Below are 22788 nucleotides of genomic sequence, written 5' to 3' on the forward strand. Positions count from 1 at the left end.
TCCGCCTACTTGTGATTTCTCTCTCTGTCAAATAAATAAATAAAATCTTTAAAAAAAAAAAAGGATGTCAGGGGGAAAGTACTATTAAAGCATAAGTTGTGGGACACCTGGCCACCTCTGCTGGAGGTGTGTGTAACTTTTGCTTGATCTCAGGGTCACGAGTTCAGGCCCCACACTGAGTGTAGAGATTACTTAAACAAACTTTAAGGAAAAGAAATGTATACTTACAAATATATATTGAAAGAACAATAAAAGTACTAGTGGAAAATTAGAGATTTTGGCAGGCAGCAGAGAGAATGTGGTGAATTTCATAGAGCTGGGGTGACCAAGGTAACAAAGACAGGAAAAGGGGGGTATGAATTGTTAATCTCTGGTACTCAGGAGTGAGGCCCCCCAAAATAAACAGAGTTCCATTTGATTGCCAGGCCCAGCCCCAGGCACTCCCATCATCTCTCCCCAGCTCTGCTGTGCCTGCCGAAGGTGAATGTATCCCTTGGGAAATCATGAGAGCAGGTGTGGTGATTCTGCTCTTGCAGTCTCTGTTTACTCTCCTGTCATTCCCAGTCCGCATCAAAAACTGCTTAAGTGGGGGCACCTGGGTGGCTCAGTGGGTTGGGCCTCTGCCTTCGGCTCCGGTCATGATCTCAGGGTCCTGAGATCGAGCCCTGCATCTGGCTCTCTGCTCAGCAGGGAGCCTTCTACCCCCCTATCTCTCTGCCTGCCTCTCTGCCTACTTCTGATCTTTCTCTCTGTCAAATAAATAAACAAAATCTTTAAAAAAAAAACTGCTTAAGTGGAAGGAAACCATCTGAGGGTTTGGATGTTTGGGTTTTATTTTGTTAGATGACATGGTTTTGAGGTCACAGTTGCTGGCTTAGTTGCAGAATGGGGTTGATAGCTTCACTTTGCCATGAATTGCACCCCTGACATTAGCCGGAGGGGGTGGCGGGCATCACTAGGGTGTGTTTGCCTATAGCGGTTCTGGGAAAATTCACTCTCACTCCTGAAAAACAATCCAGAGGATACACCAAAATTATCCATTAAAACAAAAAAGCAAACTGCAAATCCAATACTTTAAAACTGGCTCCTATTTAACTGTTGCACCAGAGGAGCTTGCTGTTTCAGTTACAGGATTTGAATTCTTCAACCTTGGTGTTGTATACAAATGCTCTCCCCCACCCCCGCAGCTCCCATACCACGCAATAATGTGAATAGTTGATCTGTAGTAGAGAGCAAAAGTGGGGACATCGTATGAGGGTCTCATAAAATGAGGGAGATAAAACAGTGACTTGGTTCACCACCCTCTGGTTTAGGAAATGACATGCAGGTTTTAGAAGGGGTTTTGTGCCCCATCTGGGGTGTGGCCCAAAGCTTGGGAAGTGCTGCATTTCATCCCAGATCAAAATGGAAATCCTTTCAACCCTATGAAAAATTTCTGCTTCAACTCAGATTGTCAGAAGTTATTTTTGAGGGTGATGAGATTATTTCAAATACCAGCCAGTGTTTCACTCGCGGGGGGGGGGGGGGGGGGGGGGGGGGCGGGTGACGAGCAAACATCTAGAGAAGAGCCAGAGTGGGAAACCAAGGGTGGCTTCGGCAGTAAGGGGCATGTCGAAACTGACATTAGCCAGGACAGGGGCCGTCTCTGCAGAACCTTCAGCTATGGGGTCCTTCTCTGGAGGAAGGCATTTGATGGACATACTCAGAATTCCTGGGGATTACTAAAAACCAGAGCAGGCCTGCACGCCTGACATCTGGGAATCTAAGCATGACACCTTAACCATGTCACCGATGGCTGAGATGGGCTAATTAATTTAACAATTAAGATAGTACGGGAGTTGCTGTGCCAGGCTCCTTTCCTCAGTAAGGTGTGTGTGGCGCCCACAGGATAACCTGGGCTGAGGTCACAGGGCGTCCCCACCAAGAATTAAGCTTACCCAGATGTAGTGGGCAACTGCTCTAAAGCCAGGACTGCAGCTGCATTCCTGACAGACCATCTTAACCTCCATGGAGACTAGATACAGTGACCCATGGGGGAACACAATGTTCTGTAAAGTGTTTCCTATACTTTCAGCTTAACCCCATGAAAGAAGTTTTATATGGAATGGTTGTGATGGCAGAGACATTTTACCAAAGGTGAATAATTACACTGTGGTAGTAGAAATATGGGTGATATTTCCTTGCTATTGAAGCTCCCATGCATTTCAAAGTTTTCTACAATTGACCAGAATGATCAAAAAGAAGTTTTAAAAAAAAAAAAGTTTTTAGAAGCAAGAACAGGCCAGGAGTCTCCAAACTCCTTTGATCGTGTACTCTCTTAAGAAATTTTTTTGAACTTGCAACTCCCTATCTTTGCATATATTAGTTTATAAACGGTACACATGTTCTATCACTGGCTCATAATCTCAGAACTCAGGATACCCTTAGGGTGAAATTCAGATTTTTCATTAGAAGTTTTGGTTCCATATTTCAGATTGCCTCCTTGATCATCTCTAATTATTTTTTTGGCCTGGTTTCGTGGCAGTTCTGATTAGATCATCATTATTTCTTTACCCCACAAGGTGGCCAACAGAGAGTTAAAAGTTCTCATGTGCTTTCATGCATATTATTGTCCTCAAACTGCAGTTTCTTTGCAGGAAACTTGATAAGCCATGCTTCTTTCTGTGAAGCTTAGTTAAAAGTAGATAATAGATAAATCTGTTTAACTGGGTGCTTGTAAAGAGCGATAATTTGAACTCCCCTGAAAGCAACAGGATGAATGAGCCACCCTCCTGCTCTCCTGACGGCGCCCTCTCCCACCCCTCCGGCTGCTGGTACTTGTAGCAAGATTCCAGTTTCAGTCTGTCAGTGAAAGTCTAGGGAAACATTGCATCTTTTTACCGATTTAATCAAATATGTGTGCCTATGATATACATGCACATACAGATGCATATGTATACAGGGAGAATTTTTGTGTTTTCAGTGGATAATCTGGGGCACCCCCTGGGGCAGGCATACTCACATTATAGAATACTAGAAATGACACCAAGAAAGATACTGTATATAGGGGACTTTATGAAAAATGGGCCACAGTTATGGTCTTTCTTTGAAATCTTTGACTCTATAATCACAAAGTTTGTTCGGTGTACCTGCAAATTAATCTGTGTAATTAGCCTGAGTAAGGAATGGAACGGCCAGCTCTAGATCTACGGAGTTTGTATTGGGACAAGTTGTGGCTAGGCTGAGGCTGGGGAAAAGATAGTCTTTGAGGAGGAACGTTCCGCCTTGAGGACAGACAGCTGATTACAATTTACTGGTGGTCTCAACTCTTCAAGACGCCTTTAGCATTTCATATTTGAAAGAGATTGCCCAAGACTGGCCTTTTGCCTGATAGAAATCCAACTCAGTCAACATTTAGTGAGCACCTAATATGAATCAAAAAGGATGTTGGGCGTTGAGGATACAAACAGTCCTTGCCATTCAGGGCCTAGCTGAGGAGAAACAGAGAAACAGGATAGTCACACAATGTGTTAAATCTGTGGCAGAGAGAGAGACTGACAGTTGGAAGAGAACGCTGAGGCAGGAATATTTATTTAGTCAGGCTGCCTGTGGAAAGTTTCTTGAGGAGATTATACCTGGAACACAGGTAGAAGTTGGTGGCCAGGATTTGCTACTTAGCCTCTACTGGGATATCTCCAAATTCTGTAAGTGAGGTTTGGGGGGACAGGGGCAGAAAGGGGAGCTCAGGATTTTATCAGTGTATTGAACTAGAACCTCCACCCTTCTGACCTTTGATCCGAGTCTGCTCTCTGGGAAAACAGAATAAATCTGCTCCCTCTTTTATTTGGCAGCCTTAAAAACAATTGAAAATGGTCATCATAGGCTCCTTCTCCTTTACCTGAAAAATGTTGAGATTATATAGTTATTTCTACAATCCTCTTGACTTTAAAAATTTGGTGACTGTTTGTCTTCATCCTCTTCATCATCTGTGGCACAGATCCCAATTTATTCTTGTCTTTCTGGATGTGACGTGATTTCCAGACACCCAACTCTCCTGGTTGCCCTCTACTGAGGGCAAGTTAGCCACGCCTTCCTACATACACCTGGGTGTAGTGTGCTCAGGGTGCTGGCACTCTGTCCGAGTGGCCCAGGAGATGGGAGCCTCTTCTGTATTCTGTAAGCTTGTACTCCCTTAAAAGCGCCGGGTTGTTTTTTCAAAGTGCTTCTGATACACTGACTTTCAAAAAAAAAAAAACTTAAAAAGAAACTTTTATGTATGTTCCCTCTCAAATTGTACTGTTTTTTTCTTCTTGGCCCAGTTCGTCATCCTATCAAGGTAAATTTATTATTGGTTCAACGTTGTAGCTATTTGAAATATTGGCCCAGTCAGGCAGGCCCTGTGGTGCTTCATGAAAGTTCTCCTCTGATGATGCAGAGCCATCGGACTGCATGGTTACTGTATTGCCTGGGGATCATCTAAGGACCACATCCTCTAGTCCACTTTCATAACGTGTTCTTCTATAGATACCATGTCAGGCTCTGCAAAATCCATGCTGTGCTCCATGTTCATAAGATACCTCAAGTTCACCAACATAGAAACTATAACAAGAAAGTTGAGATCTATTTGAGATCCCTTTTTGTGGGTTGCTCCTAGGGATCACTGTAACATTCTTTAAACGTGCTCCAGTTCCTTTGAGGAGAAAATGCAGAACAAGTTCTATAAAGTAAACCAAAGCCAACACAAAATATTAATTTGATAGTCTCTTCCAGAATTTTGCCAAATTGATTTCAGCATCATTGTGTGTGTGTGTGGGGGGGGGTTCTACTACCAACTTCCTTCTTAAATACAAAACAACAATAATTAATCACACAGCTCTCTTATTCTGGCAAGTCACCTGTTTGGAGTAAATTATCAAAGGAGGGAACTTTCAAATCCCTCTGTAATGACTGTGAGCCTGAAGTCAGGTTACATTATCAAGATACAAATGGCGTATGCTTCTTATTTCTGGTGAGGATGCTGGGGATTCAGGAGAGGGAAGTAGATGTAATCTCCAGGATGAGGTATTTAGCTTACCCAGGAGGAAAAACACTGACATTCGAGCTCTGATAAGTACTAGAATGAGTGGACAATATATGTTGTAGGAGCTCTTCAATAAAGGGGAGATCTTTTCAAAACAGATTAGATTCCCACAGGTCTCAAACTCATTAAGAGCCAAAGATACGGACAAAATAACCACTGAGGATCCGATTGAGACTCCTTCAAGGTCAGTCATGATTATACCTAAGGTCCCTGTTTTATCATGATGTTAGTGAAGAAAAGAATATGAAATGTTTATAAAAATTATTCAATTACACAGATAATCTACCAGAATAGAAATTAGGTAACTAAACATTGGAACTCATCAATTTTGGCACGTTGCAATATGCTCTTACATTATTTTGCCAAAAATGAGAGACAATTGAGTAGATTTCTTTATTGCCAAATCCTTCTGTTTTCCCAGAAGTTCTTGTGATATTCCCAAAGATCTATATATAGCTACATAAATAAATAGTTTAACTCTTTAGACAAATTTTATATATATTTCTAGAACAGAAAGAAATGTCATGATGCAGATACACCTTTAAAATAACCTATATTAGAATTCACTATCTTGACATTTTATAAATTTATTTTATAAACAAAAAGAACTCAGAAAAGAAAATACTAGGCTAGACAAGAAGAATAAATGGCTCTGATATTTGGGTGAATTTTAGTTTCACAGTGGTAACCTGTATACAAACCCATTATAGCTCAGATAACTCCTCCCATGCAACAAGACTATCTCTTTAGCGGCCGTATGTGTTTCCCTATCATCGAACACTTGTAGGTCAGTGGAGAATATTTAGCTTTCACTTTTCTCATCTTAATAAAAATAATGACATCATAAAACAGAAAGATGCTCATCTTGCAATTGACAACCCAGGTATTTCAGAGCATCTCAGCACAATGAAATGCCTTGGATCCTTTCTTCCCACTTGGCCCTTAATGTACATAGTGTGGTGCAAATAATTTCTCCGCAGTATGTGATGCTGTTAATAGCATTTTACTCACAGTAGAAGTTCCTTTGCAGTTGGAGTCAGTCCTCTCAAACTCTGCTGCTACTTCATCTTGTCCATTTATGTCATGCTCTAAATCTCTTGTTGTCATTTCAACAGTCTTCACAGCATCTTCCCCAGGAGTAGTTTGCATCTCAAGAAACCACTTTACTCCTCTGTAAGGAGTAATTCCTCATCCATTCAAGTCTTATCACGATCACAGCCATTCAGCCATATCTTGAGGCTCCACTTCTAATTCTAGTTCTCTTGCTGTTTCCCCCACATGGAGCCTTGGACCCTCGAAGTCATCCAGAAGGGTTAGAATCAACTTTTATCCAAACTCCTGTTAATGCTGTTCTTTTGACCTCTTCCCATGAGTCATGAATTTTATTAATGGCACCTAGAATGGTGAATCCTTTCCAGAAAGTTCCAATGTATTTTGTCCAGATCCATCAGTGGAATCACTGTCTGTGGCAGCTGTAGCCCTATAAAATGTATTTGTTAAATAATAAGACTTGAATGTTGAAAGTACTTCTTGATCCATGGGCTCACAGTAGATGCTGTGTTGATAGGCATGAAAACAACATTGATCTCATCATATGTCTCCATCAGAGCTCTTGGATGAGTAGGCAGACTGTCAGTGGGCAGTGATATTTTGAAGGAAATACTTTTTTCTGAGCAGTGGGTCTCAACAGGAGGCTTAGAATATTTTGAAAAACTATGTTGTAAATGGATGTGCTGTCATCCAGGCTTTGTTGTTCCATTTATGGAGCATAGGCAGACTAGGTTTAGCATAGTTCTTAAGGACCATAGGATTTTCAGAATGGTCCATGAGCACTGGCTTCAACTTCAAGTCACCAGCCACATTAGCCCCTAATGTGAGCCAGCCTATTCTTGAGAATTTGAAGCCAGGCATTGACTTCTCTTTAGCTTTGAGAATCCTAGATGCCATCTTCTTGCAAGAGAAGGCTGTTTTGTCTCTATTGAAAATCTGTTGTTTAGTGTGGCCACCTTCATGAGTTATGTGGGCTCAGTCTTCTGGATAATTTGCTGCAGCTTCTCCATCAGTACCTGCTGCTTCACCTTATACTTTTTTGTTATGGAAATGGTTTCTTTCCTTAAACCTCATGAACAAACCTCTGCTAACTTCCAACTTTTCTTCTGCAGCTTCCTTACTTCTCTTGGGCTTCCTAGAATTGAAGAGAGTTAGGGCCTTGCTCTGGATTAGGCTTTGGCTTGAGGGAGTGTTGTTGCTGGTTTGACCTTCTGTTCAGACCACTCAGACTTTCTCCATATCAGCAATAAGGTTGTTTTGCTTTCTTATCCCTCATGTGTTCACTGGAATAGCATTTTTAATTTCCTTCAAGAACTCTTCCTTTGCTTTTGCAACTTGGCTAACTGTTTGGTGCAAGAGACCTAGCTTTTGGCCTGTCTCAGCTTTCAACATACCTTCCTCATGAAGCTTAATCATTTCTAGCTTTTGATTCAAAGTGAGAGACATTTGGACTCTTTCACTTGAACACTAGAGGTCATTACAGGGTTATTAATTAGCCTAATTTCCATGTTGTGTCTCAGGGAATAGGGAGGCCTGAGGAAAGGGAGAGAGACAGGACAATGGCTGGTTGGTGGAGCAGTCATAACACAGGTATGAAGTTCTCCATCTTACTTGGGTGTGGTCCGTGGTGCTCCAAAACAATGATAGTAGTAACACCAGAGATCGCGGACCACAGATCACTACAACAAATACAATAATCATGAAAAAGTTTGTGATGTTGTGAGAACTTCCAAAATGTGACACAGACATAGAGTGAGCAAATGCTCTGGGAAAAATGGCACCAGTAGACTTGCTCAACACAGGGTTGCCACAGACTCTCAATCTGTAAAAAAAACAAAACAAAACAAAAAACACCACAACATCTGGGAAGTTCAATAAAGCAAAGTGCAATAAATGAAATATGTCTGCACAAGGTCAATACCTTCTTCAACCCATGGTCATCATCATCCTGATTGCCAGCATCTTCAAATGATTTGGAGAGAAGGACAACACAGTGGGATTTCCAACTTCACAGGTGATAATAGAGAACCAAATAGATGGGAATAGACCATAGGAAAAGGGAAGAAAGATGACAGGTGAGTTTTGATTCAGGCAAGCACAGAATAAAATGTCAGGAGGGGCAGGGGAGACCCAGAAAGTAGGAGGAGCCAGTGGAGAGGGCACCCTCAGAGCAGAGCCCAAGGCAGCTGCTAAGCCAAATCCCTCGGGTCAGTCTGTGCCTGAAGAATGCTGGATTCAGTAAATCTCATCTGGCAGGGAAATCTTGGGCTTTATTTTGAAGTGAGCCTTCCCACTTCCCACTTCCCACTGCCTCTTATCCTTTCTTTCTCTTTCACTCCTCTGATTTCCCTTATGGCTATGGCTCTAGAGTAGACAGTTGTTAGATTAGAAATATTGCCAATGTATCTCTCAAAGAGGTCATTGTATCCTAATGTTCCAATTAATTCAGGAGAGTGAGGGAGACAGGAGCCACTGGAGCCAAGAGGGGAACTTAGTGGGCCGGAGCTGAGATGGACCTAATTGAGTGGAAGAAGAAAGCAAAATGGAGTGATTGAAAGCTGAATGCCCTGTGGGCAACTCGTGTTCCATCTTTCATTCATTTGGTTCAGGCCCTACTTTTTGCCCTGAACAAATTCTTTCAGGTTTCTTTTCCAAATGGAGTTAAATAGCTGAATGAATTCCCCGGATTTTCTTTTCATGGTCTCTGTATGAGCAAACAAGTCTATGTCTGATATTATGAAATAAGCCAGAGAAAAACTTTTAGGTCTGGGGGTGGTCATGAAGCTCTTCACGTCAGAGGGTGTACTTTGAAGGGCAGTGAGGATTTGAGCAGACTGGGAGAAAAAACAAGAGCGTTTCAAGGCTATCACACCAGGGAAGAGGTTCAAGAACTCTCAGGGTCTGCGAATAACAGGCTGACTGGTTTCTGGAGCAGAACATGAGATGAGGCTGGAAAGTGAGGTTTGTTTATTAACAGTAGGTAAGCTTCAGGTTTAAAAACAAAGGTTTTTAATTAAAAAAAAAAAAAGTGCTCTTGCTGTGTGCCAGCCTTGTACCCTGAAAGAAGGTCAGGAAGAAGAAGGCAATGAAAGAACATTTTTTGATAGAACAGAAAAAAGGAAAGAAAATAAACTCCAGCAAATATTAGAAATACACAGATCAGACTATTTCAAGGATCTGGGCATTGCTGCTTGGGGGTAATGGGAAGAGTGAGTCAAACAGAGAGAAAAGAGAGTAGAACCTGGGAAGATGGGCTTAGGAATCAGGCTGATCTGCTGAATGGCCCCTTGAAAGTCTTATTCTTTGGGCTTCAAAACAGGCAAGGGCCCTCAGCCTAATGACGTCAAGGTGGTGAGGGTAGAGGAGGGGAGGGAAGAAGAAAGAATACAGAAACACCAGATTCAGAATGCTAAACATATTTCACATTTGGTAGATTCAGATTCCCAAGATGCCAGATCTCTAAGGCTCACTCTCTCAAATGAAGCAGCTCAGCTTTGCTCTGCTTCTCCTTCCTCATAAGGACTCTCAACACTCTGCAGTCTGCAGACTCCCACCTTCAGACCCCTTCAGTGTCCTTCTGGCAGCTAACAGACCCTGCATAGACTCAGTTTCCGGGAAACAAAACAAGAACTAAAATTGAAGGAAAAGACAGGTTCTTCCTTTCATGCTTGTTGTCTTAGTTTTATTCTCATCTCTCTTAGTTTACAGGCCAAGAAGTAGGTTAAAAAAAAAAACACTGTTATTTGGCCATTGTCAGTACATTTATCTGATAAAGGACTTACCTAGCATATATTAAGAGCTCTTATGAATCCATGAGCCAAAGATAATTAACCTCTTTTCAGAAAAGACGTGAAAAGACAGTTTACAAAAGTGAATACAAATGGCCAGTAAGTGTATAAAAATGTGCCCATCATGATTAGTAACCTAAAACCATAATGAGATATCACTTCATGCCCACCAGGATGACTAGAGAGACTGATGATACCTAATGATGGTGAAGGGAACCTTCATATATTCCCACTGGATGTAGAATTGCTGTTGGGAATGTCAAACGCGCACCTCCCATAGGACCCTATGATCACACTCCTAGGGAACTCTCAAGAGAAATGAAAACCCGTAGCCACAGAAAGACTTGAATGAGAACTTTCACATCAGCCATACTCATAATAGCCAAACACTGAGAACAACCCAAGTGGCCATCAGCCAGAGAATGGATACGTGAACTGTGGTCTGTCTACACGATGGGACAGTACCCAGCAGCAGCAAGGCATGGACTGCTCATATACACGACAACATGGATGAATCTTAAATGTGGCACATTGGATACAAGAGGCCAGACCTGAAAGAGTACATACTGTATGATTTCATTAGTATGAAATCCAAGAGTAGGCAAAACTATATTCGCAGTGATAGAAATCAGAAAGTGGTACCTGAGGCCTGCCAGGGGGTGGGGATGGGCAGGAATTGACTGGAACGGGGTACAACCAGCACATTCCCTAGGCTGATGGAAATGTTCCTATTTTGTTTTTGGTAATGGCCACATGGATGGATAAAATGAGTCAAAACTCCTAGAACTGACTGCTTAATTAAATATATGCATCTTATCATATGTAAATTGTACTTCAACTTTTTTAAATACAGGAAGAAAAAACATATATTTAGAGGCCTCATCTAGATAGGCTTATTCATCCCATAAATTATAAATCTATTATTTCTCTTACTCTTCTCTGTTTAACTCCTTCTCTAGTTAGAGAATGAAGTCCTTTTCAAAGATGGGATACAACAAAACCTTGTCTTACCTGTCAGCCTGCTGGTTCCCAGATCCCCAAGGACTCCCCAGGATAAGTAGATAATAGGTTTTCCCACTGAGCTCCATGGGTTCCTTAGCTGACCTGAAAAGATGTGGGGCAATGAGATGGGAGCCTAGGACGATAAAGATGGTATTTTTACAATTCCCCCATCTCTGCTTCCAAGATAGCAACTACCCTTTCCATGAAGAAAGGTCTTACTGTTAGACACAAATGGAGTCGTGTGCCCCAGATGACAGCCTCTCACACCAGACCGCTTGCCTTTCCCATCCTAGTCTGCGCGGTCCCAGCGAGGGATGTTAAGTGTGCCATCTCCCAGCTGCCTCAAGCTGGTTTTCTTTTTCCCCCACTCCTGTCCCCTGCTTCCCAGAATGGCAGTGCTGGTCAGCCGGGGAGGTCATGTCCCATGTCAGTGGTGTGGGGGAGACACCATAATACAAATCATTGAGCAGGGGCTCTGGGATTTGTGCCTGGACTGCCTGGGCCATCGTGCCACTGCTGGGGGGTGCGGCTTTCATTTCCTCTTCTCAGACAAGAAGTGATAGTCCCTGTGCCATGATTGTTCCAGGGCTACCGAGCAGGTTTGAGCACGCGACAGTGGACCTGTAAACATATCAGAGGAGTTCTCTGACTCAAAGATTACGTGACAGTGCTCTTTCGGCTGTGCTGGGTCCTGTTGGGGAGTGCAGCTTTTATAAAAGAAGTGTAGAATTCAGTCTCTCTGGGCATTCACCTCTGTGAGTGTGGACCAGGGGTCACATGAGTGAGGGTGTAGGGCAGGAACCAGTTAGCAAGTTCATGAGAGAGCAGTTTCCATTCATTACATGCTTCCATCTTCAGTAGAACCATATGCCTTTTGACAGCGTATAATCTGCTTGGGATTTCTAGACATCTGCAGTCTGGTGACACCTTGAGTCACCATGTCCAGGTGTCAGCCTTTGCAGAGAGTATCCTGCATGATCGAATAAAGGAACCATGAGAAGACCCTTGGGCTTGAGGGACACCAGCTCTGAGTGTGTAACCTCCGGCCACTCACAGGTCTCTCCAACCCTCAGTTTCTGTGTCTTGGAAAGAGCGAGGCTCCATATTTGCTTTCTGAAGTTTTCTCCAGTGATGCGATTTTTAGAGTAGCCCTTGTGGTATGGCATACAAAGCCTTTGCAGTCAGAACTGAGCTCTCTCCGCAGGTGTGCGCCTCACCAGCAGGGTGAGCTCTGGGCAGATTGCATCTGTCTGAGTGAAGGCCAGCTTCCTTCTGGGTAAGAGGTACCTGGAGATCTCCCCACTGCCTGCCTCTCCAGGTCATGGGGATGGGGTGGTGGAACAGGATGGCATATGCAAAAACTTGATGGACTGTAACTTACCCAGCATTTGCTGCAGTTTGTTGGCTGCGGCTATAGACACAGAAACACGTGGAGAGTGAAGTGACAGGCGTGCCCTGGGGCTTCACCTGGGTTCAGGAGTCCAACACCCGCAAAGTGGAAATGGATCCAAGGATGGGCTTGGCAACTAAGGCTTCAGTCTCACAGTCTCTCATGGACCTGTGAGCCGGTCCTGACAGTCATTCCCTTACAGGTGACAGCAGAGCTGGATGCCTGGAATGAGGACCTGCTCCGGCAGATGAATGACTTTAACACGGAGGATCTGACACTGGCCGAGCAGCGGCTACAGCGCCACACAGAGCGGAAGCTAGCCATGAACAACATGACCTTTGAGGTCATCCAACAAGGGCAAGATCTGCACCAGTACATCATGGAGGTCCAGGCCTCAGGTGGGTGAGCTCCCCTGTCCTCCTCCTTACGACAGGGAGACGATGAAAACAAGCAGGCCAGCCTGACTCCAGCTGGCATGGCCACTCTGCTCATCTGCTTTATTCCCCCAGACACGGGGACAGAGGTATTTGCCACTTTAAAGAAAACTGATGCATGATAACTGGAATCACTTGTCTGAGATTGCCCAGTTAGGCTCTGGTAGAGAGGAGGATAGGGCCAGGGTCTCCTGGTGCTGTGCAGAGAATGGGGAAAACAAATTTGCACAGACTCAGAAAAAACAGCCTCCAGAAACAAACAAGGCAGGCTCCAGAAGCAGCCAGCCTGCTGTGTGAATTGTATTCAAACCTGTAGATGTTTGCCTTCAATCCCCCAGCCCCTTCTCCTGTCTTCCACCCCCAGGGAGGCTCCTGGTCTCCAGTTCAGGCCTCTCAGAAAGCCCTCCACCTTATTTTTTTTAAATCACCGGTCTGTGTGTTAGAAGTGCTGATAAAAATTTATGCAGGGTCATAGAATTTTATAACTTCTCAAGAAACCACGGTGGAATCACCCAGATTTCACTTCTTTTCATGTTCCAGCTTTATGCACTGTCTCTCCAGCAAATACATGAACCCTTCCTGGGACACCTAGTGCTCTCCACAATGGCCTTTGGTGTTAGAATCAGAGAGAGCCATGGCAGTCCCGTGTCCAGCTAGTTCAGAGGACAAGAAGTCACTCACAGGGACACATGCCAGTAGAGTGCTGGGGCCTGCCCTGCCGTCAGCCTGCCCCCCAGCCCCGGGTCCTCCTTGGCTCTGGTTCTTCACCCTCTGGGAAGAGGCAGATGGGGGTTCAGGCCATCAGCTCTTAAAAACACAGTTGGCCATGTCCCTGTTGACTCTGAAGGATATTTAGAATCATGAGATTCCCAGCAGATGTTAGCCCCCAAACGGGACTATAGGGGACAGTATTTGTTTTAAGGACCTGAAAGAATAAATAACAGCACTCAAAGAGACTTTCAACTCTAACTGGAGGAAAGACAGTCTGGTAAATTCTGTTCGCCTGCTCAGCATCGTCCTTCCGTGAATCTTTGTTTGTGTTGCGAACAGCTGCAACTGCCCGGGCTTGTTTATGCAGTATAGTCCAGGAAGGACGGTTGCCACTACAGTCTCTCAGGGTTGGGGCTGCAAGGGCACTGGGAGCTCTTTTAAAAATGGCAGTGCCAGGCCCCAAGCCCAGAGATCCTGATTTAACTACATCTGAATGGGAGTTGGGCATCAGCTGAAAAACCTCCTCGGGTGATCCACGTGCAGTCAGGGCTGCACTAGGCAAGTTTAAGGGTCCACAGAACCTGCCGGCTCAGAATCTCTTGGGGTGGGGCCCAACAGTCTATGTTTCTGCCAAGCCCTCCAGGGGGTGCTGGCGCACCACAAATCTAGGATCTACTCACCGTGAGGGCCCACGGACCAGCAGCGCCAGCATCACTTAAGAGCCCATTAGAAAGGTGGAGGAATCCCAGCCCTTATCCCAGATTTACAAATCTGAATCTGTGTGTTAACAAAATCTCCAGGGAAATCATGTGCCCGTGAAAGTTTGAGATACATGCTTGGCAATGGCTTGTACTTCTTCAAGGTTTTATTAGGGAAGGAGGGGGAACCATGATCCTTTCTCTGCAGCTGAGAACCTTACTTGGACTCAGGGTTTCACGGTAGAGCTTATGCTCCTGAGGCTCACAATAGCTGGTGCCCAGCTAAGGCTAGGGATCAAGAGAGAATGTGCAGGACCTGGGAGAGAGGCTGGGACAGAGAGGCCTTGCAGGGGTGCTCAACCTTCGTCCCTCAGTATTGATGCATCTGGCAGGAGGGGAAGCTGGTTTGCTAGAAACTGTGGCACTTTGTACCCAGGTGCTGGTGTGACCCAGGCAAGCCCCTTTCTGTCCCAAGAGCCAGGTATCCATGGTAACAGAAAGCCAACCAGGAGCTGGCAGTCCTTCAAGACAGCCTGTGACTGTGGGTTAGCAGTGCTTGGCAGCCTTCTGCACCTTGCGGGCTGAATGGGTGAAAACACCTTCGGCAGATGAGCTGCCCACACCCAGTGTCCTGATCTAGAAATGGGCTTTGTCAAAAGAGAGTTGATGGGCCTCTTGAGCCCTCTGTGCTGGGACTGGCTGTTCCCCTGCTCCTACCCCAGCTAGCCGGGGGTAGCTGTTCAGCTGGCATAGTCCAGGAGGCTTCGAAGAGAATGCATCTGGGGCTCTCAGGCACGCTCACTCCTGTCTGCTGCTGAATATTGGGTCCTGCTAAGGAGGCCTCTACCTTGTCTCTGGCTCAGAGGAAGGGAGAGCAGGCTTCTGCTGGAGCTGAGGCATGGGGTGGAGGTTGAGGGTGGCCCCAGCGGGGCAGGGTCTTATCCCTGGGAGGTTGAGAATGTAGGACTTCAGAGGCCCCTAACTGAGGCAGCAAATGTCTTAGTCATTGATGATAAGTCTGATAAACTATATTTGAACTCAAGGTAAAATAAGCTGCTGTCTTGGGAAAAAGACAATTAACAAAATTAAGCTTTTGGTTGGTGTTTAGCCCTCTGTGATGAATTAATGAAGGGCTTATGCTTTGATTTGGTAGGACTAAATGGAAGTAGGGAAGTGCCACACACTTTTTTTCGGATGTGCAATTTGTGACATTGAGGCAGGTCCCACTAAATCCCTCTGCTGTGCCAGAAGCTCTAACCAAAGCAAAGCCTTTGCTCAAGTCAGCATTAGCCTTAAGAACAGAAGGCGAAACAGGAACACTTGCTCCACTTGCTCATCACTCTCTCCAAGCTGTAGCATTTTCTATTTTGGCCAGGAGGTGGGTGTGGGGAGGGGCCGGGTTTTGCTGGAAAGAGTCAAGTTGGAGAAGACACGCTGGCTGAAGTCGAGGTCCAGTTCCACCATCAGCTAGCAGCCTGCCTTTGGAAAGTTCCCGTTTTTTCTCTTTAGACCTTCCTTCTTCTGTCTAGTGTGGGAGGTGGGCCTGATTCCTACAGTCCCCTCCAGTTCGTGCTTGCCATGATGAGTCCGTCTATCCACCCCCAGGGGCTAGGCCACAGGTCTCTCCAAAGCAGTCTGACCATGTGACTATTCCACGTGGCCTGAGGAATGAGAAGAGCTGCCCGTCTTGTGGATGTGTTGCTTTTGTGGTCTCATCAAAGCACCAAGCTTTCTTTATGCAAGGTTTTTAAATGAAAAATCTTTGGGATCTGTGGCAATGATACTTAAAGTTTTTACTGTGTTGGAAAGTACCCAGCCCTAGCATTTGAAAATAAGTAAAAAGTAAATGAAGTTTGGTGGGAATTCTTCTTCTTGAGGGTAGAGCTCAGAGTATGCCTGGGAGAGGAACAGTGCCTGGCTTGGGACCCAGCCACACCCTCCCTACCCAGTCTTTCCAAGCCTCAGCTTCCCCCAGAAGACAGCAGTCGTAAGAATACCCAGATCACAGGGTCATCATGACGATGCAGGGCAATAATGCATGAGCATGGTAAGGGCTCAAGAAAGCTTGGTAGCTGTGATTTGTTACAATTGTATTCTAGCTCACACTGCCTTCTCCTGCAGCCATGTGTCCCTGTCGCTCCTCCAGCAGTGTGAGGACAGGACTCTTTCTTCCTTCTCTTTCCATTCCCAGCATCTGGCAGAATGCTGATGTCTGGTACATTGCATGTTTTCAGAAAGAGTATTTGCTTAGTTAATGGAGTGAACATCAATGTGGGTGGAACAGATGTAGGAAAACATAAGGGGCCACAAATAATTTCACTTGCATCATAAAAGGAGAGAAAATGCCTGTGTTTTTCCAAAATGGAAGCTACTCTGGGGTTCATGGGAATGTGGATCTGATGGGAGCTGAGTGGAAGGGAAGAGAATGTAGATGTGCAACAGGAGTTCTTGGTCTGGCTGCAGATTCAGAATCGCCTGCAGAACTTACAAGGACCAAGATCTGGGCCCTACTCCTCAGGGAATCAGTCTTGCATAACTGGTCTGGAGTGGACCCAGATTTTTTTTTAACTTCCCAGATGATTCTGTTGTACATCCAGACTTGAGAATGCCGATCTAAAAACCTGATTAGAGGACTAGGTCATTTCTGAACCGGGTGTTACATTGAGGGAGTGGCCCAGAATGAGGCGTGAGGAGGGGAGGGCTAGTCTCTCACTGAGGCAGGCTGATATCAAGGCACAAAGAACACCTCCAGGTAGCATAGGCAAGAATAGCTAGATTTTACCCTAGACCATAGCCACCTCTCTCTCCTTGAGGGAGTTAAAGTGGTACCCTCAGCCTGGCAGCAGAGGAAAGTACAGTGACATTACTAGCTGTAGCCTTGGGCCATAAACAAACACAGTGCCAACCATTCTGCTGACTGAGTATAGCATAAAGAATATCTCTGTCCCCAGGTTGCTGGCCATGGTACCACCTACCCGGTGGTTTCCCATCTTGGTTGCATGTTGAATCACCCTGGGAACTTTTAAGACTTCCTGGTGCCTGGGTCCCACCCCCAGAGAGTCTCCTATTACTGCTCTGGGGTATGGCCAAGGACATGGTGATTTTTAAAGTTCTGCAGATCTAATGTGAGCCAAGATTGAGAGCACTGGTCTAAGACCACCCAGACCATCACAATTGCTAATGATGTACACTGAGCAAGTCCATAAATACCTCATGGTACAATTTTATGTTTACATTTTTAAAGCCATTTTGCAGTTCTATTAATAATCAATAACGAATATGTTGTAAAAACTAGAAACATGGATATTTTGAGCCTACTAAATGCCCAGCACTGTATGTACCTAATCTCACTATGACCTACGACACCCCAGAAACTATCATTGGAATTGTCCTTACCCAAGCTCAGAGATGATATAGAGCCCAGAGATTCACTGTTAATGGGGCAGAACATCAATTCAAACCTGTCTTTTCCCAGAGCTCGCAGGTGCTTTCCACCACAGCATGTGACCTGAGCCCTTCCCTGCAGAGGCCAGGTGTTCACCAGAAGACCTTCCCTGTTGGGTGTTATGAGCCAAGCATTGTGTTGGTGCCGAAGATACAGAGATACAGAAATTGTATGGCCTTGGCACCAAGGGAGCCTGCATTCCTGAGAGAATAGGGACAAGTTAATAAGGAACCACCCTGAACAGGAATGTTCTGAGGGAATGAAGCATACAGAACATTGTGGAATACATCAGTACAACTTGCCCTAAAGACACCGACACACTATCTCCCTCTTTAATGGAAAGAGCACACACATCTTGCTGGATTTCTGAGAGCCCCTAGAAAAACAGGACTGGGAATAGACTGAGAAATGTGAATACAAGCAAACTATTTGCTGTGGATTGATGGGTATTTACTAGTTAATGCGATTTGTCTGGGACTTGCATCTATATGTGTGGGCAGTGGGAGGGAGGAGTGAATTTCCATCTGCCATTTTGGGTTCCTCCCATTCCCTCCCTCCACAGCACGACGTGCAGTTGAGAGCAGAAGTGCAGTAGGCGTTGTCTTCCCCCATTTTATTTCCTGTGTTCATCCCCCATAAGACAGTACCAAGGGAGGTAGATGCATGCGAAGGCCTGGAGTCTCGGGGCAGGCTGAGAGTCTGCTGGGGGTGGTGTCCTCTGCAAATGCTGGCCCCTTTGACAAGCTTACTGGCTTAGAGAGCCCATTTACATGCGAGGTGGCAGAGGTGAGCCGTGGGCTTCCCAGAAAAAGACACTTTGCCCAAGCTCAGCATACTAAACACCAGAGATGCCTGCGGAATGAAAAGGAGCTGGAGAAAACCTGCATTGTGGCTGAAAGTGGGGAAGATCTTCTGCTCCCTCAGAAGGAGCTTGAATTACATTTCCAGAAAGGAACTATGGGAGTCAACGGTCTTCTCACTGTGCTGGGCACTGCAGAGATAGAAATTTTTGTATTTCTTCTTATTTTTTAATTTCAGTCAAGGAGATGCTCTACCTTGTCCCCTTGGTAATTGAAAATAGGAACTGGAGGGAGCTGACTGCCAAAAGAACAAGCTGTTCTCCTCTGTCTCCCACAGATATTTCAGGAGCTGGGATTTGGAATTATGAAACTGGTAGAAAAAAATAAACACGAAAAGATACTGAAATTATTACCATGTAACACCAGAAGTTTTTTCCACTCTTCCATATTGTCCTTACATAAAACACTATTTTTGCCTCTAGAAATGAATTTCCCTTGCATGCGTACACCCTCCTTATACTCCCCCAACTGTATCCGGCAGGTGTGTTGGTGGTGGTGATGAGTTTCTGATGATGTAAGTCAGAGTGTTGGGGAAGTCTCTCAGAGGGTACTTATTTTTAGGTGACTATACCCTGAGATTGGCAGGCTCCTTGGGGTGTGATCCCCATGGAAATAAATTACCCTTCGGGAATTTTAGTCCCATCCCCGTTGATGGTTGGGTCCCTGTTTGTCAGCATCAGGAGCACAGCTGCACTGGGTCATAGATGACAGGATGGGGAGCCAGGGAAAGGATCCGGACTGAACTGAGAAGCTGCAGAGCCAGGTGGAGTCAGGGATCAGAAGGAGACAAGCAATCCAGACCTTAGGATTTTTGCAAAGCTATGGGTCTGGGCAAGGTTGAATCAGTCAGAACAAGAAACAATACAGCAAATTACCATTTTCATCAAGTTGGAGGCAGATAGCAACCAAGAGGGCATGAATGCAAGAAGGCAGAGAGTTGAGAGCTGAAGAGTCAAGAATCAGGACAGCCATGGGCCTGTGTGTACAATGTTATGTGATGGAGGCTCCATGTGCATTATCTCATTTAATCCTCCCAGTGAGCTCCTGAGCAGGGAGTTCATGAGGTAGGCAGGTATGTAAAATTGTTTATTTCAGGAGGAAAGCAAAGCTTCTGATGGCTTAGATAACTTGCCCATGTCCAGGATTCTGACTCAGGGCTGGCTCCAAAGCTAGCACACTCCTCACATAGCCTACAGGAGCTAAGGTAAGAGTCAAATTCAAGCCACTAGCAGACAAGAAGGCCTGTGATAACCAAGGCAGTCCCCTCACTCCAAAACATAGATCTGTTTGAGAAAGGCTGCTCTAATCCTGCTGGTGACAATGGATAGATAAAAGCTTCAGCTCGCTGGAGAGAAAGTGTGTGTGTGTCCACACCTGTGTGTTGGGAGATGCATCTAGGACAAGTAAGGAAGGGGCGCCTAGGTGGCTCAGTCGGTTGAGCGTCTGATTCTTGGTTTCGGCTCAGGTCGTGATCTCAGGGTCGTGAGGTTGAGCCCCTTGTTGGGCTTTGTGCTCAATATGGAATCTGCTTGAGATTCTCTCTCCCTCTCCCCTCCCCCTGCATGCTCACTCACTCTCTCTCTTTCTCTCTCTCTCAAATAAATAAATCAGTCTTTAAAAAAAGAAAAAGGCAGGTAGAGAGGGAGATGGACAAAGAATGGAGCCATGGCTTCCACCTGGCGGATATTGACTCGAGGTCCCATCACAGGTCAGACAGTTGGCACTTAATTAATGCTGAGTGACGTATCCATAAACATTGGGAGCTCCTGCCAGCAGCTGACTGGGTTTATTCATTGTTTTGAAAAAGCAGAAGAACAGTGAGCAAACTCTCCTTGTGTGGGTGCACCTTTAACATGTTTTTTGTAAATGGAGAAGCACTCAGTACCCCTGCAGTATTGCTGGGGTGTGTTTATAAGCAGTGTTTGCCTGTGTTGAAGAAATGTATGAGAGCTAGCATGTATTTCTAAGAGTTGCTTTTTTTTAGGGGGCCTGAGTAGTCGGCTACTAAAATCCCCCTGCCCAGAGATTCTCATCAGAACAGACTTGCCATCTGAGTATAAATTGCATCAGACCAGCTAAGCGAGTGTGCCTTTGGCAGAAGCTCCTGAGACAGGTCATTTTCGGTTTTGCTTCATATTTCCCAATATGGTCCAGAGCCTTGCTTGTGAATATTATAGGTATTAGCAAATTCCCCAGCAGGGACTGCCAAGGGCTTTCTTCTCTGGGGTGGACTCCCAGAGAACAGCCTCTCTCCGTAACCCCAGCTGATCCCAGGCAAAGGATCAGATCATCCAAAAGAGGTTACATGGTTTGGACACCCTGAACAAAAGTCCGTTCTGACATTGTCCAGCTTCCCAGAGGGATGTGTAAAGGCAGGAGGGCACTGCTCCTGGCTGTTTCCGCATTCCTGCTTTCCTATGCATCTTGCAGGAAATAGGGTCTTGGTCCTACTATCTCATTTCTCCTTGTTTCCTTTTTTTTTTTTTTTTAATCAGGAATTGAGTTAATCTGTGAGAAAGACATCGATTTGGCAGCCCAGGTGCAAGAGCTACTGGAGTTCCTTCATGAGAAGCAACATGAATTGGAGCTCAACGCAGAGCAGACCCATAAGCGACTGGAACAGTGCCTCCAGCTGCGGCACCTGCAGGCTGAGGTCAAACAGGTGAGCCCGGCCCCTCCACTGTCCACCCTCCACCTGGGCTTCCCTCGGGCCCCAGGCCTGCTCCTGGTGTGGGGAGCAGGTATGCAGAGTCACCGGTGTCACCAGAACTTGGAAATGGGTAAGTGAAGGAGTGGTGGTTGGGATTCTGAAAGTGAGGCTGCTATCTGTTGCATCTAAAACCAGATCTAATGGTACAAGGTGCAAACTACAAATGCGTCCTTTTTCTCTCCTAACAATCTAATGAGAGCATTCAGAACTTTCCAAAGTCGTCCTCAGTCACTGAACCTCTTCGCTTCCTTTCTGTCCTCCAGCCTGACATGCAGTTTGTGTGAAACGCAAATCCTTGTCAAATCCATGTCAATAAACATGGTCAGGGTTTAGAGCCCCGTTGGTTAACTTGGGGCCCCTGAATGCCTCATGCAGGGCCTGACACGTAGTTGAGAGTCAGTGGGGGCAGTTTCCCCCATTCTTTTCAATATGCAGGGCAGCTTATAAGAAGATTGTCTTGTCCTATTAAAGTCAATTTAAGAAAGAGAAGATTTTGTTATCTCTATGAGATGTTGTACTAGCCATTTTACCAAAGGACTTACCCAGGTCTCTAGGAACCTCTAGGAAAACACAGGAACCAATGACGCATTTAAAAATATTACATATTGGGGCATCTGGGTGGCTCAGTGGATTAGGCCTCTGCCTTAGGCTCAGGTCGTGATCTCAAGGTCCTGGGATCCAGCCCCACATCGGACTCTCTGCTCAGCAGGGAGCCTGTTTCCTCCTCTCTCTCTGCCTGCCTCTCTGCCTACTTGTGATCACTCTCTCTGTCAAATAAATAAATAAAATCTTTTTTTAAAAAAATACATATTTATATTATGAATAGACTAAATTTTAATTATCAGCATAATGAATGGAGATTTTTTAAATTTACACAGTGGTATTGAAGAAACACAAATATATAATAGTTTAATTTATTGAGTGCTGGGAACCTTTTACACCCATCTCTCCATCAATCCTCACAACCATTCTCTGAAGCAGGTCTTATTCCCGATTTACAGATGAGGCCACTGAAGCTTAGAGAGGTTCACCAGACAATGGTCACAGGGAGCAAAGAACATGTCACCGCCCTCTACTGGTCTAGGAGGGCTTCCTGGCGGGGGGGGGGGGGGGGGGGGGGGTTCCATAGCACTTTCATGATAGTTCCTTCTGCTCCACACTCTTTCAAGCAATCCAGACCCCTGCTCCCTGAAGACAGAGCCTCACCCCAAAATCCAAGCCAAGAAACTTTTTCCTATTAAGCCTTTTTTCTTAGGCACTGGGCTATTACACTGTCTTATTTAACTCTATTAATTTGGAACAGGGGATAAAAACACCATATTTTATTTAATCATTGCTATTCTCTTATATTCCGAGTATTTCTTGTTAATGCCTCGGTCTTCGCTATTATACTGTTATTTATTATAATGGGCAAAACTGTCTTCTCTACTCCACTTCTCCCAATCAGTGCTCAGCCAGAACCCACACCCACTGTGCTAAAGGTCTGTCCTCAGCACAGGTGAGATCACTGAGCACAGAGGCAGGCTGGATCACAGAGCTGCCATCTAGACTGCTCTCTGTATAATTACACTGGGATCACACCTGAATCTCTGGAGAGACATGGTGGAAATCCCAGCAAACCCAGAGCAGTGATGAGTATAC

At 45.2% G+C, this 22788-nt stretch overlaps 1 protein-coding gene across 17 annotated transcripts in view; it reads left to right on the plus strand.

Moving 5' to 3' along the window:
• KALRN (kalirin RhoGEF kinase) overlaps positions 1-22788 on the plus strand; it is a 656868-nt gene that overhangs the window by 353464 nt on the left and 280616 nt on the right. For all 17 annotated transcript variants that reach the window (XM_059391106.1, XM_059391108.1, XM_059391110.1 and 14 more), the window contains 2 exons: positions 12492-12687; positions 20933-21099. In XM_059391106.1, coding sequence (XP_059247089.1) covers positions 12492-12687; positions 20933-21099 — 363 coding nt within the window. The remainder of the gene's footprint in view (positions 1-12491; positions 12688-20932; positions 21100-22788) is intronic.

Source organism: Mustela nigripes, chromosome 2 (assembly GCF_022355385.1).
Source record: "Mustela nigripes isolate SB6536 chromosome 2, MUSNIG.SB6536, whole genome shotgun sequence".
NCBI lineage: Eukaryota > Metazoa > Chordata > Mammalia > Carnivora > Mustelidae > Mustela > Mustela nigripes.